The sequence below is a fragment of the Pseudorasbora parva genome, chromosome 4 (assembly GCF_024679245.1).
Source record: "Pseudorasbora parva isolate DD20220531a chromosome 4, ASM2467924v1, whole genome shotgun sequence".
In the NCBI taxonomy this organism is placed as follows: domain Eukaryota; kingdom Metazoa; phylum Chordata; class Actinopteri; order Cypriniformes; family Gobionidae; genus Pseudorasbora; species Pseudorasbora parva.
Genome location: NC_090175.1, coordinates 31,989,234 through 32,010,547, shown reverse-complemented (window position 1 = coordinate 32,010,547; position 21,314 = coordinate 31,989,234). Strand labels below are relative to the sequence as shown.

General features: G+C 41.7%; 1 protein-coding gene across 1 annotated transcript in view; it reads right to left on the bottom strand.

The window, feature by feature from the left end:
- Positions 1-379: 379 nt before the first annotated feature.
- LOC137073264 (radixin-like) overlaps positions 380-21,314 on the bottom strand; it is a 666,127-nt gene continuing 645,192 nt past the window's right edge. The window contains exons 15-16 of the mRNA XM_067441577.1: positions 5,899-6,059; positions 380-5,788 (exon numbers count right to left, since the gene is read on the bottom strand). Of these exons, the coding sequence (XP_067297678.1) occupies positions 5,767-5,788; positions 5,899-6,059 (183 nt within the window). The 3' untranslated portion in view covers positions 380-5,766. The remainder of the gene's footprint in view (positions 5,789-5,898; positions 6,060-21,314) is intronic.

The following is a 21,314-nucleotide window of genomic DNA, read 5'->3' as shown; positions in this document are numbered from 1 at the left end:
GGCACCTGCGGGCGAACAGATGTATCGGAGGGGGAGTTTCAGTCCTCTGGGGATGAAGATTCGACTGTACTGCCTCCCTTTGGGAGAGTGGCAACGGTCGAGTCGGACCCGGAGTTGATGGCTATGCTTTCCCGGGTCGCCGAAAAGGTCGGGCTTGAGTGTAACCCTCCACCACCTCCTGAGCCTTCTAGGTTGGACGATTGGTTTCTCGGGGCGGGCCGCGCTGGTTCTCAGCATCCCGCCCCGGTACCTTTCTTCCCGGAGGTGCATGAGGAGCTGACTAGGTCGTTGAAAGCACCGTTTAGTGCCCCCCCCCCCCCCCCCCCCACAGGCGACCTAGTGGCTCCTCCCCCCTCACTGTCCTTGACGGCGGGCAGGCCAGGGGGTATGAGGGTCTCCCGCCCTTGTGTCCGAAGTCCGCCTCCACCTGGCGCGGGGACCCAAAGCTCCCGCCTTGTAGGTTCTCTTCCGGTCTGACCGCAAAGGCCTATAGATCCTGTGGCCAGGCCACGTCTGCCCTGCATGCCATGGCGTTGCTTCAGGTGCATCAAGCACAGGCACTAATGGACGTGCACGAGGGTAGTCCTGGCACAGAGCTCCTCCGGGAGCTCCGGGCGGCGACGGACATCGCCCTACGGGTGACGAAAACCGTCGCCCGTACTATTGGCCAGGCGATGTCCACTTTGGTGGTCCAGGAGCAGCATCTCTGACTCAACCTGACCGACATGAGGGAGATTTCGTCGGCTGGGTTGTTCGGCGACGCGGTCGAGAGCTTTGCCCAGCAGTTCTAGGACGCCCAGAAGCAGATGGAGGCCATCCAGCACATCCTGCCCCGGCGGTCCGCTGCTGCCTCCACCCCGCCGCCGGCGGCAGCACCTCCGCCTGCTCATCACCGAGGGCGTCCGCCTGTCGTTGCCCCCGCTCCCGCCGCCCTGCAGCAGCCTCCTTGAGGGAACGAGGGTTACATACGTAACCGAGACAATATCGAATTTGGTGCAAATGCAGATAAACTTTTTTTTTTTTTGTCAAACAGAAATGCCCTTGACAGTAAAGCACTGATGATTTTGAGCTAGGATGCAGTAACATAAATGTAATGCTTTTAAATGCTGTCATCATCATTTACTCACTCTCGTGTCATTCCAAACCTGTATGACTTCCGTGAAACACAAAAGATGTTTTGAAGAATGTTGGCAACCAAGCCATTTTGGTTAGGCTACCATTTGAATATTGTATGAACAAAAAACAAAAAACAAAATAAAACAGACTCAAATTATTTTATTTTATGTTACACTGAAATAAATTAATTTAGGTTTGGAATGACATCAGGGTGAGAAAACAAAATCACATTTTTGAGTTGAACTACCCCTTTAAAAACAATCATATTTTTAAGTAAGACACTGATATCTATCTTTCATGATGGCTATCATTGAAATATAATTTAATTAAATTTCATTAGATCTATTAAAAAAAGTTAATAAAATTTGTAAAAAGGAAAAAAAAGCTTTGTCTTTAATTCATGGAATTTAGACTTAAAGCTGTTTTCTTTGTAGACTGTAGTTTAACTGTAGGCCAGTTTCATTTAAATGTAAGATCATGGTAGTCACAGGGTAAAAATAGACTGTAAAAATCTTGCTCTTCATTATATGGCTATAAAATATATAAAACATATATATTAAACTATTATATTTGTAATTTGTAAACACCTGTAGAAAATACAAAAACAGCCTCTATAAAAATGATTTATATTCTGCAATAATAATTTAAGTAATAATAGGAACATTTTGAATAAATGCTTGTTCCAAAACACCGTATTCCTTCGCTGTTAGTAGCTGCAAGTAAGTTGTGGTTGTGATAAAAAGGGAAACATTTGTGTTTATTGCCGTTTTACAGTTTACCTTGTCATGAATAGGCTACATGCTCCTGGCTGTTTTCAGCTGATTCACCACAGAACCTGTAATGTTCCCCAGAGGTGTCAAGTAACGAAGTACAAATACTTCGTTACCTTACTTAAGTAGAAATTTTGGGTATCTATACTTTACTGGAGTAATTATTTTTCTGCCTACTTTTTACTTATACTCCTTACATTTTCACGCAATTATCTGTACTTTCTACTCCTTACTTTTTAAAAATAGCCTCGTTACTCCTCTTTCATTTTATCTTGTTTAAAAAAAACTATGCAGATAAATCGCGTCATCCTGATAGTGTGAATTTGATTGTGGTTGGATGAGAAGTGTAAACATATACCATTCCAACACCCTATTGGTTACTACGCGATCCATCGCGCCTGCACATGACTCAAAGCACAAATCACACACGGTGTTGACAGATTGGGCGGGTTCCAGCGAACGAGCACGCACTTTCAGTCAATCAGCGATCAGCAGCAGACGCGCTCATTCATGACAGCCAGGTTTTTAGCGCGATAACTCGTTGTAGATGTATATTCAAGTGATCGCTATGCTAAAGTGGCATACATACAGTATATATATACACAAGCCGTATTATTTTGGCAGTTTTGGTGACTTTTGAGCCCTGCACAATCCTTCTTATGACACACTCCTGCAGTCATTAAAATAGTTCAGCTTTGTTTGTAATGTCCAAGTCGTTATATTTCGTTTAGTTTCTTTATTAAAGTTAATTTAGAATTTTTTTTGGATAATTTGTTTGTTTGTTAATTTTTTTTAAAAGTGACAACCAAGCAGTCAGCGGCTGACAGTGGGTATATGAGGTTAGGGGTGTAAAAAAAGTCAGGGCCCGTAGGGCTCTAAAGCGTCGACTCAATCTGGCAACACTGATCACACATGTAGCCTACATTTACATTCCGATAAAGGTTATTCATTACTTATAGGCAACTAGTCATCATATCTTCCGCTCCAGGAAACATGTTAATGCTCAGCGGTACACATATGGTATATGTCCATTGTACTAAAATGCATTAATTTTCAATGGGTATATATGCGGCTGAAACAGGTAGCCAGTGCATCCCAAATTTTTTCAACATTAACATTTTAATATAACATTATAGTCATTATGGCCTTTAGAAAAAAGTTTTTTGAGAAAGTGGGGTAGAGCACTATAGGCCCCTGTGGTGTGGCCTAAGCTTTTGTCTTTAATAGCATTTTTTTTCCTTACATTACTTTTACTTTTATACTTTAAGTAGTTTTGAAAACCAGTACTTTTACACTTTTACTTAAGTAAAAAGCTTGAGTTGATACTTCAACTTCTACAGAAGTATTTTTAAACCCTAGTATCTATACTTCCACTTGAGTAATGTATGTGAGTACTTTTGACACCTCTTACAAAATAAGTCAAAGTGCCGTTCATAGAGCAGTATTGAAACGCAGCGTATATTCGTCAGCGGCTGTGCTGTGCAGATATTCACCTTTTGCAGTTCCATGCGCTCAAATAATAAATAAATAAATAAATAAATAGAAAAAAGCCCCTTATCTGGAGGGTAGGTCTCTCTTGTTTTGGCCTGTCAATTCAGAAGACAAACCAATGGGCCACTGTCGCTGCATGTTGTCAGTGGCACACAAACACACACACACACACAAAAACACCTATCGGCCCCAAAGTGCGTCGGCCCACCAGGAAATTGCCCGGTATGCCAGAGTACCAGTCCAGCCCTGTTTGCCTCTCTCTGCCATATGATATACCAAGTGTTTGACTAACCAGTCACCATTTTTTACAGTAATGAGATATGAGCCATCCCGCAAACAGGAATAATGTTATCATATGCTCAACAGCCAGAAAGGCCACGGGTGTTACAAAATAACCACATAAGCATGCAGGTGTACAAATACATTCACACAAAAATGCCAGATGAACAGAGACACCAAGTGCACACTTGCAAACAACTTTTTTTTAATCTTTTCTTTAAATTAAAATCCTCAGGCTGTTTCCCCACAATAATGCAATAAAATGACAATCACAAATCCACTAAAACAAACTATTGTCTGTCTGTTTTTTCACCTGTCAGCCCTGGCCTTTGTGAAAACATCTTTTGTAAGCTAAGTGTTCCCCTGTAGAGATCAAATTACCCATCCTAAAACAATAAAAGCACTAGGGAGACTAAATCAATGAAGGCCTTGTCCAGTTGAAATCCACAGTAATTATAGATAAATACACCTGGCTAGCAAAAGTGATAGGTTCCCTTTGGTTATGGTAACAAATAACAATAATTTACAAGACAGGTGCCTTTGTTCCTACATTCTTCACTTGATATGGGTGGCTCGGAATTCACCCTTCGCAAAGACCCGCCCCCTTAGTTACTGTTGCTATATGTCCGACAAGCGTTCGATACCCGCAACGGCGCTCCCACTGTCAATTCGTGCACTCCCTGGGGAAATAGTGAACAATTTCTGGGAAAATTACATGTTGATTTCAGACAGAAGCAGACAGAAATTTCTGCAATATGCACAGAGTAAAACTGAACAACCGCATCACCTGGTGATTGAGACAGAGGATAACAACATTAAGTTATTCATACACTGTTCCTATAAAGCTAGGTATATTACTCTCTGTTAACTATTATAATCATTAAAAGATAATATATAACATCATATTCAGTTATCCTAGCTAGCGTTAGCTAAAACCGTAACATTATTAAGTGTGCTGTAAGGACATAATGTATGGTTAGCTCTACAGGTTTCTGTGCTCAGGCCGTTGGTCTTATCTATACCCTGTGACCTCTGTAAAGCCCAAAATATTACCAGTATGACAGGCCAGTCCTCCACAAGCCTGCATAAACAGTGGCAGAAAAATGACACCGCTGCCCGTAACAGCTGTTGGGGGCGAACCGTTAATGGCGAACCGAAAACGGAAACCCATCTTCTGTCACTACAGCAATGACAGGTGTGTTGTTTTTCACGCTTTGTAAATAAGGATATAAATACCAAATATGATAAACCATGTAAATTACTGTGGTATAAACTAAGTAAATGAATTTAGTACTCGTAAGCTAGACTTGTATGACACAAGTCAGACATGAAGTTTATGTAGAGCATTGTCTGAAATGACAGATGAGGATTTCGGCCAGGTTTCGGGAATGGATGAAACTGTACATCGCCATGCCTGTCTGCGTTACAAGTCCTATATAAGCACCTTTTTACAATTTTTCACGTTAAAAACGACATCAGTCTACTAAGCGTGGTGGTTTGTTTGTTGGACAAATGGCGGATAACAACGGGGGGGGGGGGGGGCGCACAATATCAGCGTTGTGATTGGTCAGAGCGCCTGTCAATCAAACTCGCCGCGAAGGGTGAATTAGCATTTGATATCTGGGGTACTGGGTGTGTTCTTTAATGTATATGGATGTGACACTGCTGTTGCACACAACTTGACCCTGACTCTGACATGACCCTGAAAATGATTTCCTTTCAAACCTTGAGTTGAAACAGAGTAAATAAAATTGATGAAAAAAAAAAAATCTGTTTTACACATTGAGAGCATACAACTGTTGCCAAAAAAACAAAAAACAAACAAAACAACGATAAAAACAAACAACAATGGCTATTCCATAAAAACACTCATACATTTTGCTTCAACTAATTTCTGGCTTTTCAAAATTTTCTAACATTTTTAGTAAATCATAATTTTAGAGTTCATGAAGATAGGATACACCTCTTGTTCCTAAATTGATTATTTTGGAGTACGGCTTTGAGGAGCTCTATATGTGTACACAGCCTTGCAAGGCTGATCACAGGCGAAGAGAGCTTTGGCAAAGCTTGAGGGAGTGGCAGCCATTTCCCTCAAACCTCTCTGAAGGGGTCAAAGGTCAATGATTATAGGTCTATAGGAGAGGGGTTGACAGGTAGAAGCTGTGCTTGTAAGCCACCAATCAAGACATTAGGGCTACAGGGTAGAGAGTGGTGGTGATTAAGAGGATGGTATAGACCTTACATGGACTCAAACTCATCAATACGCTGCTTGGTGTTGCCCTGGCGGATCTGGCGTAGGGTCTTATATTTATCCCGGCCGGCCTTCACATTCTCTGCATGCAAAACATCATTTTGGGTCTTCTTGGAATCGTCACGGGCCTGGGCCAATTCTGAGCTTAAGGCCTGTAATAAAGACAATATGTTAGCTGCAAGTATATCATTTTTTTTTTTTTTATAAAACATTTATTTGTACTTATTTATACTTACAGAATACTATATTTTTGCCGATATCCAATATCCCAATATTTTTCCAACTCATTTTTAGCTCTAGCTGATGCCAACATGACACCACACAAAAATGAAAATTAGCCCATGATTTACTCACTCTCAAGTCATCCTAGGTGTATATTATGACGGAACAACTGCCTCTCCCACATAATCTGGGTTAGGATGCTGGGCCACTATTCCGGAGAGAAGCGTGTGTGGCCGTCAGACCCCTCCTTTCATTCACTACCCTTGCTTAAGTTCACTGTTTCCTGGAGGACACCAGATCCCCCATTTTTTTGTCATTATATTCCCCTTTTTGAACATTTTCTGTTTATTTATGGTATTAATTGCCTCTTCGAGGCCTGACGCCACACCCACTGTCTGCCGTTTACTCCTTCTTCCACACTGGTGGAGAATGCAGGCAAGGCGGAGCTTAGACAGAGCAGTTCGGTACCAGCTGATGACATCACTCCTCCCTCGTGCTTGCGGAAGTTCTTGGAACACCGGACTGGGACAGACCCTGCGTCCCAATTCGCATACTATCCATCCTAAATAGTATTCGAAAATAGAATTATTATGTCCCAAATCGTAGTATGTTGAAAAGAGTATTCCAAAGATTCCCGGATGGTTTACTATTTCCGGTGCGAATTCGAAGTGCGGATCGATGGGCACTCTAACGGCTGATATTGCCCACAATTGCGAGTTGGACGAGGATTCGATTATAACTACAAACGCGGACAAAATGCGTTAAAAAAACTACAAACATGACGGATGTGTGAGTCCGACGGTTAACTAGAAAAGTTTAGATAAAGGGGTTTGAGTGACCAACTATCAATATTTAACCTGACAAAAATATATTTATTCATTGTTGGCCACATAATATTTCAACTACAGCAGCATTGTGAACTTTTTTAATGACACGTTTGGCCATGAACTTTTAATGCATCATTATATTTAAACTGCAAACACATGAGGAGAGTCTCTGACCCACAAAGACCCACCCATGGCAGATCAACGAGCGGCTACATTTCTCTCCGATACGGTAGGAGATTAAACTCAATGTGGAGGATTTGAACTGTGACGAATCTGACGATGATTGATAGGGCAGATAAATGGTGACGGGATGCACGTAACTAAGCGACAGAGTCCGTTAAAGATGGCGAAGTAGTATGTCCCGAAGCTTGCATACTTTTCTGCTACACACTCAAAAGTATATACAGTCTTGTTCAAAATAATAGCAGTACAATGTGACTAACCAGAATAATCAAGGTTTTTAGTATATTTTTTATTGCTACGTGGCAAACAAGTTACCAGTAGGTTCAGTAGATTCTCAGAAAACAAATGAGACCCAGCATTCATGATATGCACGCTCTTAAGGCTGTGCAATTGGGCAATTAGTTGAAAGGGGTGTGTGCAAAAAAATAGCAGTGTCTACCTTTGACTGTACAAACTCAAAACTATTTTGTACAAACATTTTTTTTCTTCTGGGATTTAGCAATCCTGTGAATCACTAAACGAATATTTAGTTGTATGACCACAGTTTTTTAAAACTGCTTGACATCTGTGTGACATGGAGTCAACCAACTTGTGGCACCTCTCAGCTGTTATTCCACTCCATGATTCTTTAACAACATTCCACAATTCATTCACATTTCTTGGTTTTGCTTCAGAAACAGCATTTTTGATATCACCCCACAAGTTCTCAATTGGATTAAGGTCTGGAGATTGGGCTGGCCACTCCATAACATTAATTTTGTTGGTTTGGAACCAAGACTTTGCCCGTTTACTAGTGTGTTTTGGGTCATTGTCTTGTTGAAACAACCATTTCAAGGGCATGTCCTCTTCAGCATAGGGCAACATGACCTCTTCAAGTATTTTAACATATGCAAACTGATCCATGATCCCTGGTATGCGATAAATAGGCCCAACACCATAGTAGGAGAAACATGCCCATATCCTGATGCTTGCACCTCCATGCTTCACTGTCTTCACTGTGTACTGTGGCTTGAATTCAGAGTTTGGGGGTCGTCTCACAAACTGCCTGTGGCCCTTGGACCCAAAAAGAACAATTTTACTCTCATCAGTCCACAAAATGTTCCTCCATTTCTCTTTAGGCCAGTTGATGTGTTCTTTGGCAAATTGTAACCTCTTCTGCACATGCCTTTTTTTAACAGAGGGACTTTGCGGGGGATTCTTGAAAATAGATTAGCTTCACACAGACGTCTTCTAACTGTCACAGTACTTACAGGTAACTCCAGACTGTCTTTGATCATCCTGGAGGTGATCATTGGCTGAGCCTTTGCCATTCTGGTTATTCTTCTATCCATTTTGATGGTTGTCTTCCGTTTTCTTCCACGTCTCTCTGGTTTTGCTCTCCATTTTAAGGCATTGGAGATCATTTTAGCTGAACAGCCAATCATTTTTTGCACCTCTTTATAGGTTTTCCCCTCTCTAATCAACTTTTTAATCAAAGTACGCTGTTCTTCTGAACAATGTCTTGAACGACCCATTTTCCTCAGCTTTCAAATGCATGTTCAACAAGTGTTGGCTTCATCCTTAAATAGGGGCCACCTGATTCACACCTGTTTCTTCACAAAATTGATGACCTCAGTGATTGAATGCCACACTGCTATTTTTTTGAACACACCCCTTTCAACTAATTCAACTAATTGCCCAATTGCACAGCCTTAAGAGCGTGCATATCATGAATGCTGGGTCTCATTTGTTTTCTGAGAATCTACTGAACCTACTGGTAACTTGTTTGCCACGTAGCAATAAAAAAATATACGAAAAACCTTGATTATTCTGGTTAGTCACATGTACTGCTATTATTTTGAACAAGACTGTACCTTTTCTTCACAAAAAGAGTACATACTTTTAGGACGTAGTATAAGTAGGCGAATTGGGACACAGCAAGAGAAACAACAGATACAGGATGACGTGTAGGGGAGGAGAATGTGACGGAACGACTGACTCTCCTACATAATCAGCACCATCCCGTCCGTGAAAACGCCGCCCTTCGCCAGGTTCCCGACATGCGTGAGTGAGAGAGAGAGGAGGGGCGCTGAAATGATGAGAAACGGCGGCGAGTGATGAGGCACACCTGAAAATCAATAAGCCTCATCAATGTCGCTGTTAAATACAGAGTGCGCCTCTCCTCAGGATGCTAGTCTCTCTCTCCCGTACATGCACGTTGGTGTCCTCGTGGGTCCAAAGGGCCAACAAAGGGCGCCTGAAGTGAAGTGGCACGTTTGTGTTAGAAAAATATCCATATTTAATACTTCTTAGAATAAAATAACTGGCTTCCGGCGGTCAGCGGTATGCAAGTTGACCCTTTAGCCCTTGAAGCATGCACATTGACGAATACAGAAGCAAAACAAAACAACAATCATTAATTAGAAGTCTAAAATGAGATTTTTTTGTGAGAAATGGCAGAGAATTTCAAAATAAGAGAAGAGGCTTCTCTTGAGTTTGTTGCCCAGCCCCATCCACGAGACGCGCCAAAGCTTGCGTTTTGTTTCTGTACATTGCTTCAGGGGTTATTCTTTTATCATAAGTCAGCTTGCATACCGCTGACTGTCAGAAGCTAGTTATTTTAGTCTATAAAGTTTTAAATATGGATATTTTTCAAATACACCTAGGATGACTTGAGGGTGAGTAAATCATCGGATAATTTTGGGGGGAATTTTAATCGTTATTTTAATGAGTACATGAAAAAAGCTTTGAAAATAACAATAATAAAATCAAACATCATTTTTCCAAACAGATGCAGTTGAAACCAAAACATTTTGTTTGATGATTTAACATTTGTAGATGTTCTACAGCAATGAGTCATTAACATGAATTGTTAGTGTGACTATTGTAACATGATAATTTAGTGTAATTTCTTTTAGAGGATGCTGCCTTCAGCCTCAGATACAAGTTCTTAATGTGTTTTAGACTAGACTACTAGATTACAAGGAAGATTATTTCATATATCTGCAAGACAATATTTTATTTTATTACTAAAACTGATAACTGCTACTAATTCAATAATTCATGTATCAACAAATATAGTATACAAATAAAAATTAGGAAAAACTAAATTTGTGAATGTTTTGACAAATATAAACACAATATAAAAACAGACATTACATTTAGGGTAATTGTGTTAACATTTGAAAAATAACACTATGTAAATATACTAGTTTTACATTATTTGAAACTGCTACATTAGTGAGGAATGTGCAAGGGCATTACATCTGATGTTCTGATGGTCATGTTTGACAATGTTCGACATTGAGGTGAAAAAACTTTTTTTAACCTCAATCACCTCTGGCATATTCAGAAAAGAACAATAAAATTCGTAAGCATTTTCATTCGCAGGGGGCACTCTGAGGTTTCCCAGGTGGAGAGTGATGTTGGTGTATTTATGCACATTTTTCAAATTTAATTAAATTCAAGTTGGTCACCCAGAGACATACACTATATTGCCAAAAGTATTAGGACACCCATCCAAATAATTGAAATCAGGTGTTCCGATGGGTTTGGCGGTTGTCAGGATAACAGTAATTCCGTGACTGCATTGTGCTAAGGGTAAAGTTTGGTGGAGGGTAGATTATGATGTGAGGTTGATGTTCAGGGGATGGGCTTGGTCCCTTAGTTGTAGTGAAAGGAAATCTTAATGCTTCATCATTAGGGGTGTAACGATATTCAAACCGAACTGAAAAGCTACAAAACCCATGGTTACTCGCGGTACTCTCATATCGAACCGAACGCGTCCCGCCCCCTGCTGCCACAGTCCAGCTCTCACTTCACCTTATGCCACAAAATATTTGTTTTCCTTCTTTGACATTAGATTAAATAGTAATTAGCACACTTTTAACATCTAAAAAGAGCTGTATTTTACTTAATATTACTATGAGAATATTATTTACTAAGTATACACCAACTTTTGTCTTCAAAGTGCAAGCTTCATGGCAGGGCAAAGAGAGCCAGACGTCACCGACGAATTGGGATCACTTCTGGGAGCCCCTATCAGCTTTGAGATATAGAGAACAGGCCAATGACTATTTTCGCAGCACGGTTATAAAGCGGAAGCGATTGCAATACACTGTTATTATTCACTTCGGAGCAAACACAGCGTCGATGAAGAAGACTGTTCCTGGTTCTGTAGAGAGAGAAAGAGAGAGAACAATGAAGAGGTTTCTTTTAGCTCTGGGAGAGATAGCGCGATCAGCGGATGCCGCAAGCTCCCTGATACAGTAATAAACTGCTGTTCCCTTTCAGTCAGTTGTAGTGATTTTTACTTTTGTCCACCCAAGGACACTAAGTAAGAGAGTGATTGATACTCACGTCACCGCTGACGTTGTGAATTTGGATCACACGTCACTTAAGGTGTGGTTATGAGTACATCAGATGACCACCTTCCCCCCCTCTTAGTTTGGGACACTAGTCAAGGCCTTTTACCTTGGCTGTATGAGAACACTCCACACAGGAGGCTGCCCAGTCATTTATAATGAATGTAAAGGGGGAAGAGTTGGTCAGCTGATTTATCTGAAAGATTGGTGAGATTTCTAACTTGTAGAGCCTTTTCTGCCTTATCAGCACAAGGAAGACACAATTGTAATGAAATAGATTTTATTAACAAAAGATAAACAGAACAATTAACACAACTACTAAATGAATACAATGAATAATAAAGGAATAAAGTGCGTAAAATGCATAAAATACATGTGAGTAAGTTAAGTGTGGCTATAGAAGAGTTACGTTATCTTATGGAAAGATAAACTGTTGTTTCTCTGAAATTAAGGTGAATAACCTTATTATGTATCAAACAAATAAACGAAAGATTATTTGTTATTAACTAGCATCAGTTATATTACCTCTAATGTAAATTAGAAAATCATATACTGATAATATACAACAATGCCAAGGTCTCTAGAAAGAGGTTTGGTTAAGTGATATTTACGTTCCACGTGGTTGAGTAAGCAGTCCGATGGTGATGACTTCTTCCAATGGTTTTGCTGGGAGACAGTGCAGTGAAGAAAGGAGTTGGAATCTGTTTCAACAGCCTTGAACACGAAGGTCTGTGGGATGCTGATCTCCTGGGGCACCAAAGGGTCCTAAAATCTGGAACACGCAGATGAGGCCCTGAAGTAGGTGCAGAAGGTCCTTAATCTGGAACACGCAGACGAAGGAACCTTGAAGTGAAGGTTTGCTCTCCTGAGCTTAACCTTGTTGCAAATGTCTCTGTGTGTCTTCTGCCTCTTTGGGCCAGACACTCAGAAGTTGGTCAATTTACTCTGGTCTCTCTAGCATGGAGACTCGGGACGTGCTGTAGTAGTCTCGCTGGACTAAAACTCTGAACGTAGTGTTGATTAATGTCTCTTTCCTCACAGGCTGGAGGCTCAGAACGTTGTCGTATCTGTCACTGCCTCACAAGCTGTAGATTCAGATCCTCGGATCTTGTGTTGTCTCTCTGGTTAAACCAGAGGCTCAGAACTTGGTTGCTCTGTCACAGTCTAATCCTCGGCGGACAGACTCAGAACTTGGTGAACTGTTTGTCTCTCGCATGGAGACTCAGAACCTGGTTGCTCTGTCACAGTCTAATCCTCGGCAGACAGACTCAGAACTTGGTTAACTGTTTGTCTCTCGCGTGGAGGAGACTCAGAACCTGATTGCTCTGTCACAGTCTAATCCTCAGGGGACAGACTCAGAACAAGGAGTGTCTATTGAAAGGGTACCTTTATCCTTTTCCGAATAGGAGGAGATTGCAATTTGGCGCTTCTCCATTCCAGTGTTACTATTGGCTGCTGGCACCAGAGAGGGCACACAGTGTGGCCCACCCTTCTTTCCCCTGTGGAACTCATTTGCATACTGTACACAGTGAGAAGTCTTTAAAGGGTCTTTAAAGTTCATCAATGCATTTCTCACTTTCCAAACCACCATCAGAATACCCTTGGCAATATACTAAACACATAGACACCAAACATGATGGAAAAAGATTGAACTGTCATGTGTTCATTCATTTGTTCATTAACAGCTGCATTTGTGGAAGATGTTGCATTACAAATAGCTGTCACTGAGAATACTTATTTCTCTGAATAAGTATGAAATGGATGTGTGTAATTTGCATCAGTCTTAAGGTTTCCAAACATAGTTGTGAATGGATTTGGATGGATCAATTTAGGTCTTTCTTTGTTTCACCCACTACTGCTGAGGTCCCGAGGAATGTTTATGGCCGTCACAAATCAGGTCATTAGGGATCCATCTCTAGATGGGTGAAGGGCAGAAACTGCATGTGGACCAATGAGAAATCCTGTCCTTCCTGGGCTTGGAACTAGAGGTCTTCTTCCTGCCCTCAAAGAGGTGTCTGGATGTTGTCCAAGCATCTTTATCTGATGCCGTTGGACATTTTGTTTGTGCTAGTCCAACAAGATCCAATCAAAATGGAGCAAACCTTTGTCCACTGTTATGGGCAAAGAGGGGCCCCGCCATAAACTGGGCCCTGGAATTCTGGTGTCCACTACATACCCCCCTGATCGGCTTGATCGAGGACCTGAAGTCGTTGATCTGGGCGATGCACTGAAAGGGAACAGCAGGAACAAAACACACACACCTCACCTCTCCCTTTTAACCAATGGCATTGGAAATAAAATTTGGCTCAATATGTTCTTTACAGAGTTAAATGAGCCAAATAAAAGGTTTGGTAGAATAATTTCTAAACAGGTTAGAAGCTTTCTAGAGAAGGTACCTATGTGTGGATGAAAATTACATTTCCTAAATTTAGCTTAAACAGTTTAGAATATCAAAAGAGTATTCCTTGTGAGAGTAAACACTTGAAATGTTTGATCAGATTTAGCAGGAAACCAATTATTTAAATGTCTAGATTGACATAATTTGGTATAGCACTATCCAAGCTGTAAGCTAAGTGCACCTGCTTGGTTTACTTGCATTGCCTGATTAGCAGAATCCTTAAAGGGGGGGTGAAATGCTGTTTCATGCATACTGATCTTTTTACACTGTTAAAGACTTGGAATCCCATACTAAACATAGACAAAGTTTCAAAAGTTAAGGTGGACGTTTGATGGGAGTATTTCTTTGTCAAAAATACTACTTCCGGTTAGTCATAAGTTTCGGCAAGTTTTTTGAGATCATGCGTCCCCATTGACGTTAGTGGGGGCGGAATTTCCTTGTATGGGCCTTACGGACAATTCTACCGGAAGCGCGTGAGAGAGAGCGAGGGAGAGAGCGAAAGCAACAGCCTACGCCCATCAAAGCGGGGCTTGTAGGATGCTGGACAGGTGACAATTACACATAGCACATAACAATGTCACCAAAAAAGTGGGTTTTTGGTTGCCAGACCAAGACAGTCCTGCACAGATTCGCCAAAAACCCCGCGTTAAGGCAACAGTGGATGTAATTTGCTTTTCCGGATCAGCAACTGAGTTGCGCGAATGTTTATATCTGTTCGCTGCATTTCGGTGCCGACTGTTTCATAAACAAGGCCCAGCTCGACGCCGAATTTTCCCAATCGCCTAATGCTGAAGGATGGAGCAGTCCCAACGTTAGAAGGGTGAGTGAGATTGCTTTTAGTCCGCTTACTGTCTACACAAACCACGCGTAAACACACAAACACACGTGCACAACTGCACTTCCCACATGTACACCTTCAAAGACAAAAATACGACGATATAATTCAAGTATAAATATGTAAATAACACAAGCCGCTAAGCATATTATATAGTTAGTGTATAACTTGTAACTTACCACATACAGACGTCCTGCTCTAGTCGTTTTTGCTGCTGCTCCTGTTCAACTGCAGCCTCTGGGTCTGATTCCGGATCATAGATGTATGGCTGTATCTGATTAAAAGCCATATTTTTATTTTGAATAAAGTTTTTTTCCGCTGTTAGGGATGACGCTCGACTCAACACACAGCGCGCTGCTGCACACGTCATTATTTAGCTCCGCTCACACGACACGCCCCCACCCGTTTGGCTTTTTTCGGAAAGACTCGGAACAGCGCATCTTTCTTATATAATTATTAAAAAAATAAAAACTTTTCGGAGATATGCAGGATGCAATGCTACTCTATAGGTACTCAAGATTGACATGACACTGACTGAAACTGAGTGTTTCACCCCCCCTTTAACTAGATCACCTGGTACCATCAATGACAAGATTTTATCTTTCATCGCCTTATCAGGTGCAAAGCTCACAAGTAATAATTGCATTATTATACAGACTAATTAATGGGAGTAGTCAAGTTGTATGACATCCATTATCTTGGCTATGCTAGAAGCTCAAGAGGCTGTATGTTGACCAGTACTGGGGGTTGGGAATTTGATTGCTCTGCCTGACGTTTGCAGCTTCCTCTGGAAGGCTACACCACAGGTCTAATCCACTATCTCTTATTTTTGGAGGTCTCCTATAAGAAAATTTGAATGGCTGGAATAGAGAACAAATTATCTAACCCTGGCTGAGATCTGCAATATTTTACTGTACGAGTGGCCAGTGAATTAGTTGATCGGAAATATCATAGGAGGCTTTGACCCCCCTTTCATGACATCCAAAGGGATTGTCAAGGGCATTGCAAAATCATAACCTTACGATTTATAGATTTTGGCTGAAAAGTCTAAACTGAAGCAAAACTAAAATGGAAATTTATGAACCCTTCTTAGGCTGAAGTTGAAGTTTAAAAGGTAACAGGGACTTGATGTCTGCTGAATCTGAAAGACCCTGTTCAGTTATGGGCTACTGCTTTCTCCCCTGACTCTTGTCCACAGTCTGAGATGTTAGGTGGAGGGGGAGGGCCCTGACCTGATCAAGCTTAGAAGACCAAGTCTCTGTCAGTGGAGTGGAACTCCTCTGACTTGAGGTCTTTGAGGGCTTTAAGAAGTATGTGCTGGATCTCTGCTAAGTTCTCAGCATCCTTACGTTCAGTCCCTCTAGATTTCCAATTCTGACCTCTCTGTTTTTGGCCATTCTCAGAGTTATCTCTACTCTTCTTCTGTCCTTGCAATCTATCCTCCCACTGCCACTGCTTGCCTTCCTTTCTGGGGGCATACCTTTGATTGTTATGACCCCTGTAACCTGAGAGCTTAGGGCTCTGGGAGCTCTGCTGGAAATTGCTGCAATGGACTAATCTGTTTTGGGGAAGTTCTGACTCTACCATATGAATGGGAGTCTTACAGTCATGTCTAGATTCAAGCACAGATGAACATGGCTGCCTGTCTTGTCTGTCTGAGCCTACCTTCCCACTGTCCCAGGCTCGCATGGCAAGCTGCCTCAGTTCTCCTGCAGACATATTTTCAACATCTACCAGGAGTATGAGTGGTTTCTTAACAGTAGGGTAAAGATTACTTACAAACAGACTCTTAAACATAACATCCTCCTCTGCCTTGGGGTCATCTTTGCCTGCAAAATACATTTTCCTTAAGCGCTCATAGTACTCTCTGGGAGACTCATGGCGGCCTTGCTTAATTCGGAAAGCTGAGAGACGAGAGGCAGATGGGTTCTGATATAGAGTATACTCTACCAGAAGAGCTTTACACAATCTGTCATAATTGTTAGCAATATCTGGGCATTGTCTATCCATGAAGCCATGGACAATCTGTGATGTGGTCTTTCTCAGAAGAAAGACTTTGTCAGTCGTGATGGCCTCAGGAAAGTATGTCAAGGCTGCATTTACATCCTTTAAATACAACTCTATGTTGTGTTTAGTTGTCTCAGGGTTAAAAACCTCTATGTCACGTGCTAATTCTCTAAGAATATGCAGTCTGTTGCTAGATGGTAGCATGTTAGGAAGCTTAGGTAAGGAGCGGAAAGTTTTAGGAGAGTCACTCACAGTTAGGCTGCTTGAGACTGTGACATCACTGTCCTGATGATGCTTTCTCTGTTCAAAGCTATACAACAGGGGGTCCCTACCAGCTGAACCAAAGGAGCGGGGGTGCAAACTTTGTAGTTCAGGTTTCTGCTGGGGGAGGCACTTGACTCTATCCAGTTTACTTATCCTGTCTGTATGCTCAATTTGTTGGAGCTTCTTCAGCTCAGAAATTTTGAGCAACGCTGAACTTAACTCAGCTTTAGTCCTTGTCTCACTAGAGCTCAGAGAATTTAACAACTCTGTCTGTTCTAGCAGGTCATTTTGGGTATGGGCCAACTCTGTCTGCAGAGTGGCCATGTCAGTTTTGACTCTTTTAAGTTCTGCTTCCTGAATCTCAGTAATGGACTGTAAGCTTTTTGTCTCAGATGACAATCTACATATTTTAGCCCTTAATCTCAAGTTATCCCTACGCAGATCAGACAGCTCATTTTTGAGTTCCTGAAACAAATCTTTATTCTGTTCTTGGGCGAGGGATATTTTGTCTGTGGCTTGGGTTTGTTGTACAGGCCAATTTAGTGATAGGCTAGAAAGAAGCTTTATTAGTGAAGCGCCCTTTAAGGCCTGGCTCACTGCTTCAGCGGTCATATCACCCATCTTTATTTAATATATATACTTGTGTTGTATATATAATAAATAAATACACCACCCAAACCAGCTAAACTCTGAAAGTTTACCACAAGTGTACGCAGCTCTAAGCCACTACGACAATGAATGTCACACACACTAGGGTGTAAGAATTCTAGCACTTGTCTTCAATTTGTCAGAAGGCACTACCCTTATCTGACACGTTCATAAAAATTATAAAACAGTATGGTAGACTTAGGTGAACACCATATGCTATTCTTATATTAGCAATTAGTTATAATCAACAATTACAACGTGTGCTAAAAAAAACATTGCAAGCTTTGTGCCACAATACAATTCTATACACTTTGCAACTAATCCTAGTCATCAATTGTACCATGGAGTTGAGCAGGGAAACTATCAATCAGGCTTGGAGGGAACCACTCGTTGCGATGCAATTGGTTTCTGACTTGGTGAAAGACTTAGTTTCCTGCTAAAGTTACTTCCTTATTTATCTTTCAGTGTATTAACTTGTGTTGACAAAACAGAAGGCTCTTTTCATTCTAAGTTAGCCCACCCAGGGACGCCAATTATGTAGTGATTTTTACTTTTGTCCACCCAAGGACACTAAGTAAGAGAGTGATTGATACTCACGTCACCGCTGACGTTGTGAATTTGGATCACACGTCACTTAAGGTGTGGTTATGAGTACATCAGATGACCACCTTCCCCCCCTCTTAGTTTGGGACACTAGTCAAGGCCTTTTACCTTGGCTGTATGAGAACACTCCACACAGGAGGCTGCCCAGTCATTTATAATGAATGTAAAGGGGGAAGAGTTGGTCAGCTGATTTATCTGAAAGATTGGTGAGATTTCTAACTTGTAGAGCCTTTTCTGCCTTATCAGCACAAGGAAGACACAATTGTAATAAAATAGATTTTATTAACAAAAGATAAACAGAACAATTAACACAACTACTAAATGAATACAATGAATAATAAAGGAATAAAGTGCGTAAAATGCATAAAATACATGTGAGTAAGTTAAGTGTGGCTATAGAAGAGTTACTTTATCTTATGGAAAGATAAACTGTTGTTTCTCTGAAATTAAGGTGAATAACCTTATTATGTATCAAACAAATAAACGAAAGATTATTTGTTATTAACTAGCATCAGTTATATTACCTCTAATGTAAATTAGAAAATCATATACTGATAATATACAACAATGCCAAGGTCTCTAGAAAGAGGTTTGGTTAAGTGATATTTACGTTCCACGTGGTTGAGTAAGCAGTCCGATGGTGATGACTTCTTCCAATGGTTTTGCTGGGAGACAGTGCAGTGAAGAAAGGAGTTGGAATCTGTTTCAACAGCCTTGAACACGAAGGTCTGTGGGATGCTGATCTCCTGGGGCACCAAAGGGTCCTAAAATCTGGAACACGCAGATGAGGCCCTGAAGTAGGTGCAGAAGGTCCTTAATCTGGAACACGCAGACGGAGGAACCTTGAAGTGAAGGTTTGCTCTCCTGAGCTTAACCTTGTTGCAAATGTCTCTGTGTGTCTTCTGCCTCTTTGGGCCAGACACTCAGAAGTTGGTCAATTTACTCTGGTCTCTCTAGCATGGAGACTCGGGACGTGCTGTAGTCGTCTCGCTGGACTAAAACTCTGAACGTAGTGTTGATTAATGTCTCTTTCCTCACAGGCTGGAGGCTCAGAACGTTGTCGTATCTGTCACTGCCTCACAAGCTGTAGATTCAGATCCTCGGATCTTGTGTTGTCTCTCTGGTTAAACCAGAGGCTCAGAACTTGGTTGCTCTGTCACAGTCTAATTCTCGGCGGACAGACTCAGAACTTGGTGAAGTGTTTGTCTCTCGCATGGAGACTCAGAACCTGGTAGCTCTGTCACAGTCTAATCCTCGGCAGACAGACTCAGAACTTGGTTAACTGTTTGTCTCTCGCGTGGAGGAGACTCAGAACCTGATTGCTCTGTCACAGTCTAATCCTCAGGGGACAGACTCAGAACAAGGAGTGTCTATTGAAAGGGTACCTTTGTCCTTTTCCGAATAGGAGGAGATTGCAATTTGGCGCTTCTCCATTTCAGTGTTACTATTGGCTGCTGGCACCAGAGAGGGCACACAGTGTGGCCCACCCTTCTTTCCCCTGTGGAACTCATTTGCATACTGTACACAGTGAGAAGTCTTTAAAGGGTCTTTAAAGTTCATCAATGCATTTCTCACTTTCCAAACCACCATCAGAATACCCTTGGCAATATACTAAACACATAGACACCAAACATGATGGAAAAAGATTGAACTGTCATGTGTTCATTCATTTGTTCATTAACAGCTGCATTTGTGGAAGATGTTGCATTACAAATAGCTGTCACTGAGAATACTTATTTCTCTGAATAAGTATGAAATGGATGTGTGTAATTTGCATCAGTCTTAAGGTTTCCAAACATAGTTGTGAATGGATTTGGATGGATCAATTTAGGTCTTTCTTTGTTTCACCCACTACTGCTGAGGTCCCGAGGAATGTTTATGGCCGTCACAAATCAGGTCATTAGGGATCCATCTCTAGATGGGTGAAGGGCAGAAACTGCATGTGGACCAATGAGAAATCCTGTCCTTCCTGGGCTTGGAACTAGAGGTCTTCTTCCTGCCCTCAAAGAGGTGTCTGGATGTTGTCCAAGCATCTTTATCTGATGCCGTTGGACATTTTGTTTGTGCTAGTCCAACAAGATCCAATCAAAATGGAGCAAACCTTTGTCCACTGTTATGGGCAAAGAGGGGCCCCGCCATAAACTGGGCCCTGGAATTCTGGTGTCCACTACACAGTACATTCCGAGATACATTAGTACTAACGAAATGGGGGTTTCGTTTAGAAGCCAGCTGCCTTTGATCTCAATCAAAACGATCCAATGGCATGAAAATGCCATGGGTCTGCGGAAATTGCATAATGCGTGGGTATAAACGGCGTTGCATTGCAGTCTCGCATTTATGTTTCTGCTTCGGAACTAAGTTCTAGATGCCTTCCAGAGCGTTATATATCTCGTATTGATGAGTGTCTCCCCAGATTGTTGGCGTACTGCACATTCCAGCGAGTTCCACTTTCCTGTTCGATCTGTGCAGTGGTCTGTGCAAGCGTGCGTGTTCTCCCTGGGTGTCTCAGCACTCTGCCTGAGTAAAACTCCTCTCTAAAAGAGCTGCACGTGGTGTGTCTTTTTAAAGATGTCTCGCCCATACTCCGATCCTGGGTGCAGTTGACAGGTTAGTCCGTTTGACGGGCATGATCGCTGTTTGGTGTGCTTGGGCCTTTTGATGAATCATGTGCTTGGGTTCATGGATGAATCATGTTCTCACTGCGGGAACATGACATCGTAATGTTGAGATCAAGACTCAAGATCAAGTCTCCGTGCAGGACAGGCATACACATAGAACATTTTTAACTTTCCTTATTCAAATCAATTGACTGATTGTTAGGCTGCATTCCGGTCAGCCGGAACTGGGAACACTTCCCATAACACCCGATGTACTCGTTTCATCATAAAACGAGTGGCATCCACATTAATGTTAGTCTCTCTGTGTCACAATTCACCAGTGTGAGTGCCCATGATCACCACCAGAGGGCACTCCACTCCGGACTGTCACTCCATCACAAACTACATTACCCATAATCCTTGGACTAGGACTCATTAGCACTCACTGTTTATACCTGTGTCTCATCACCTCATTACCTC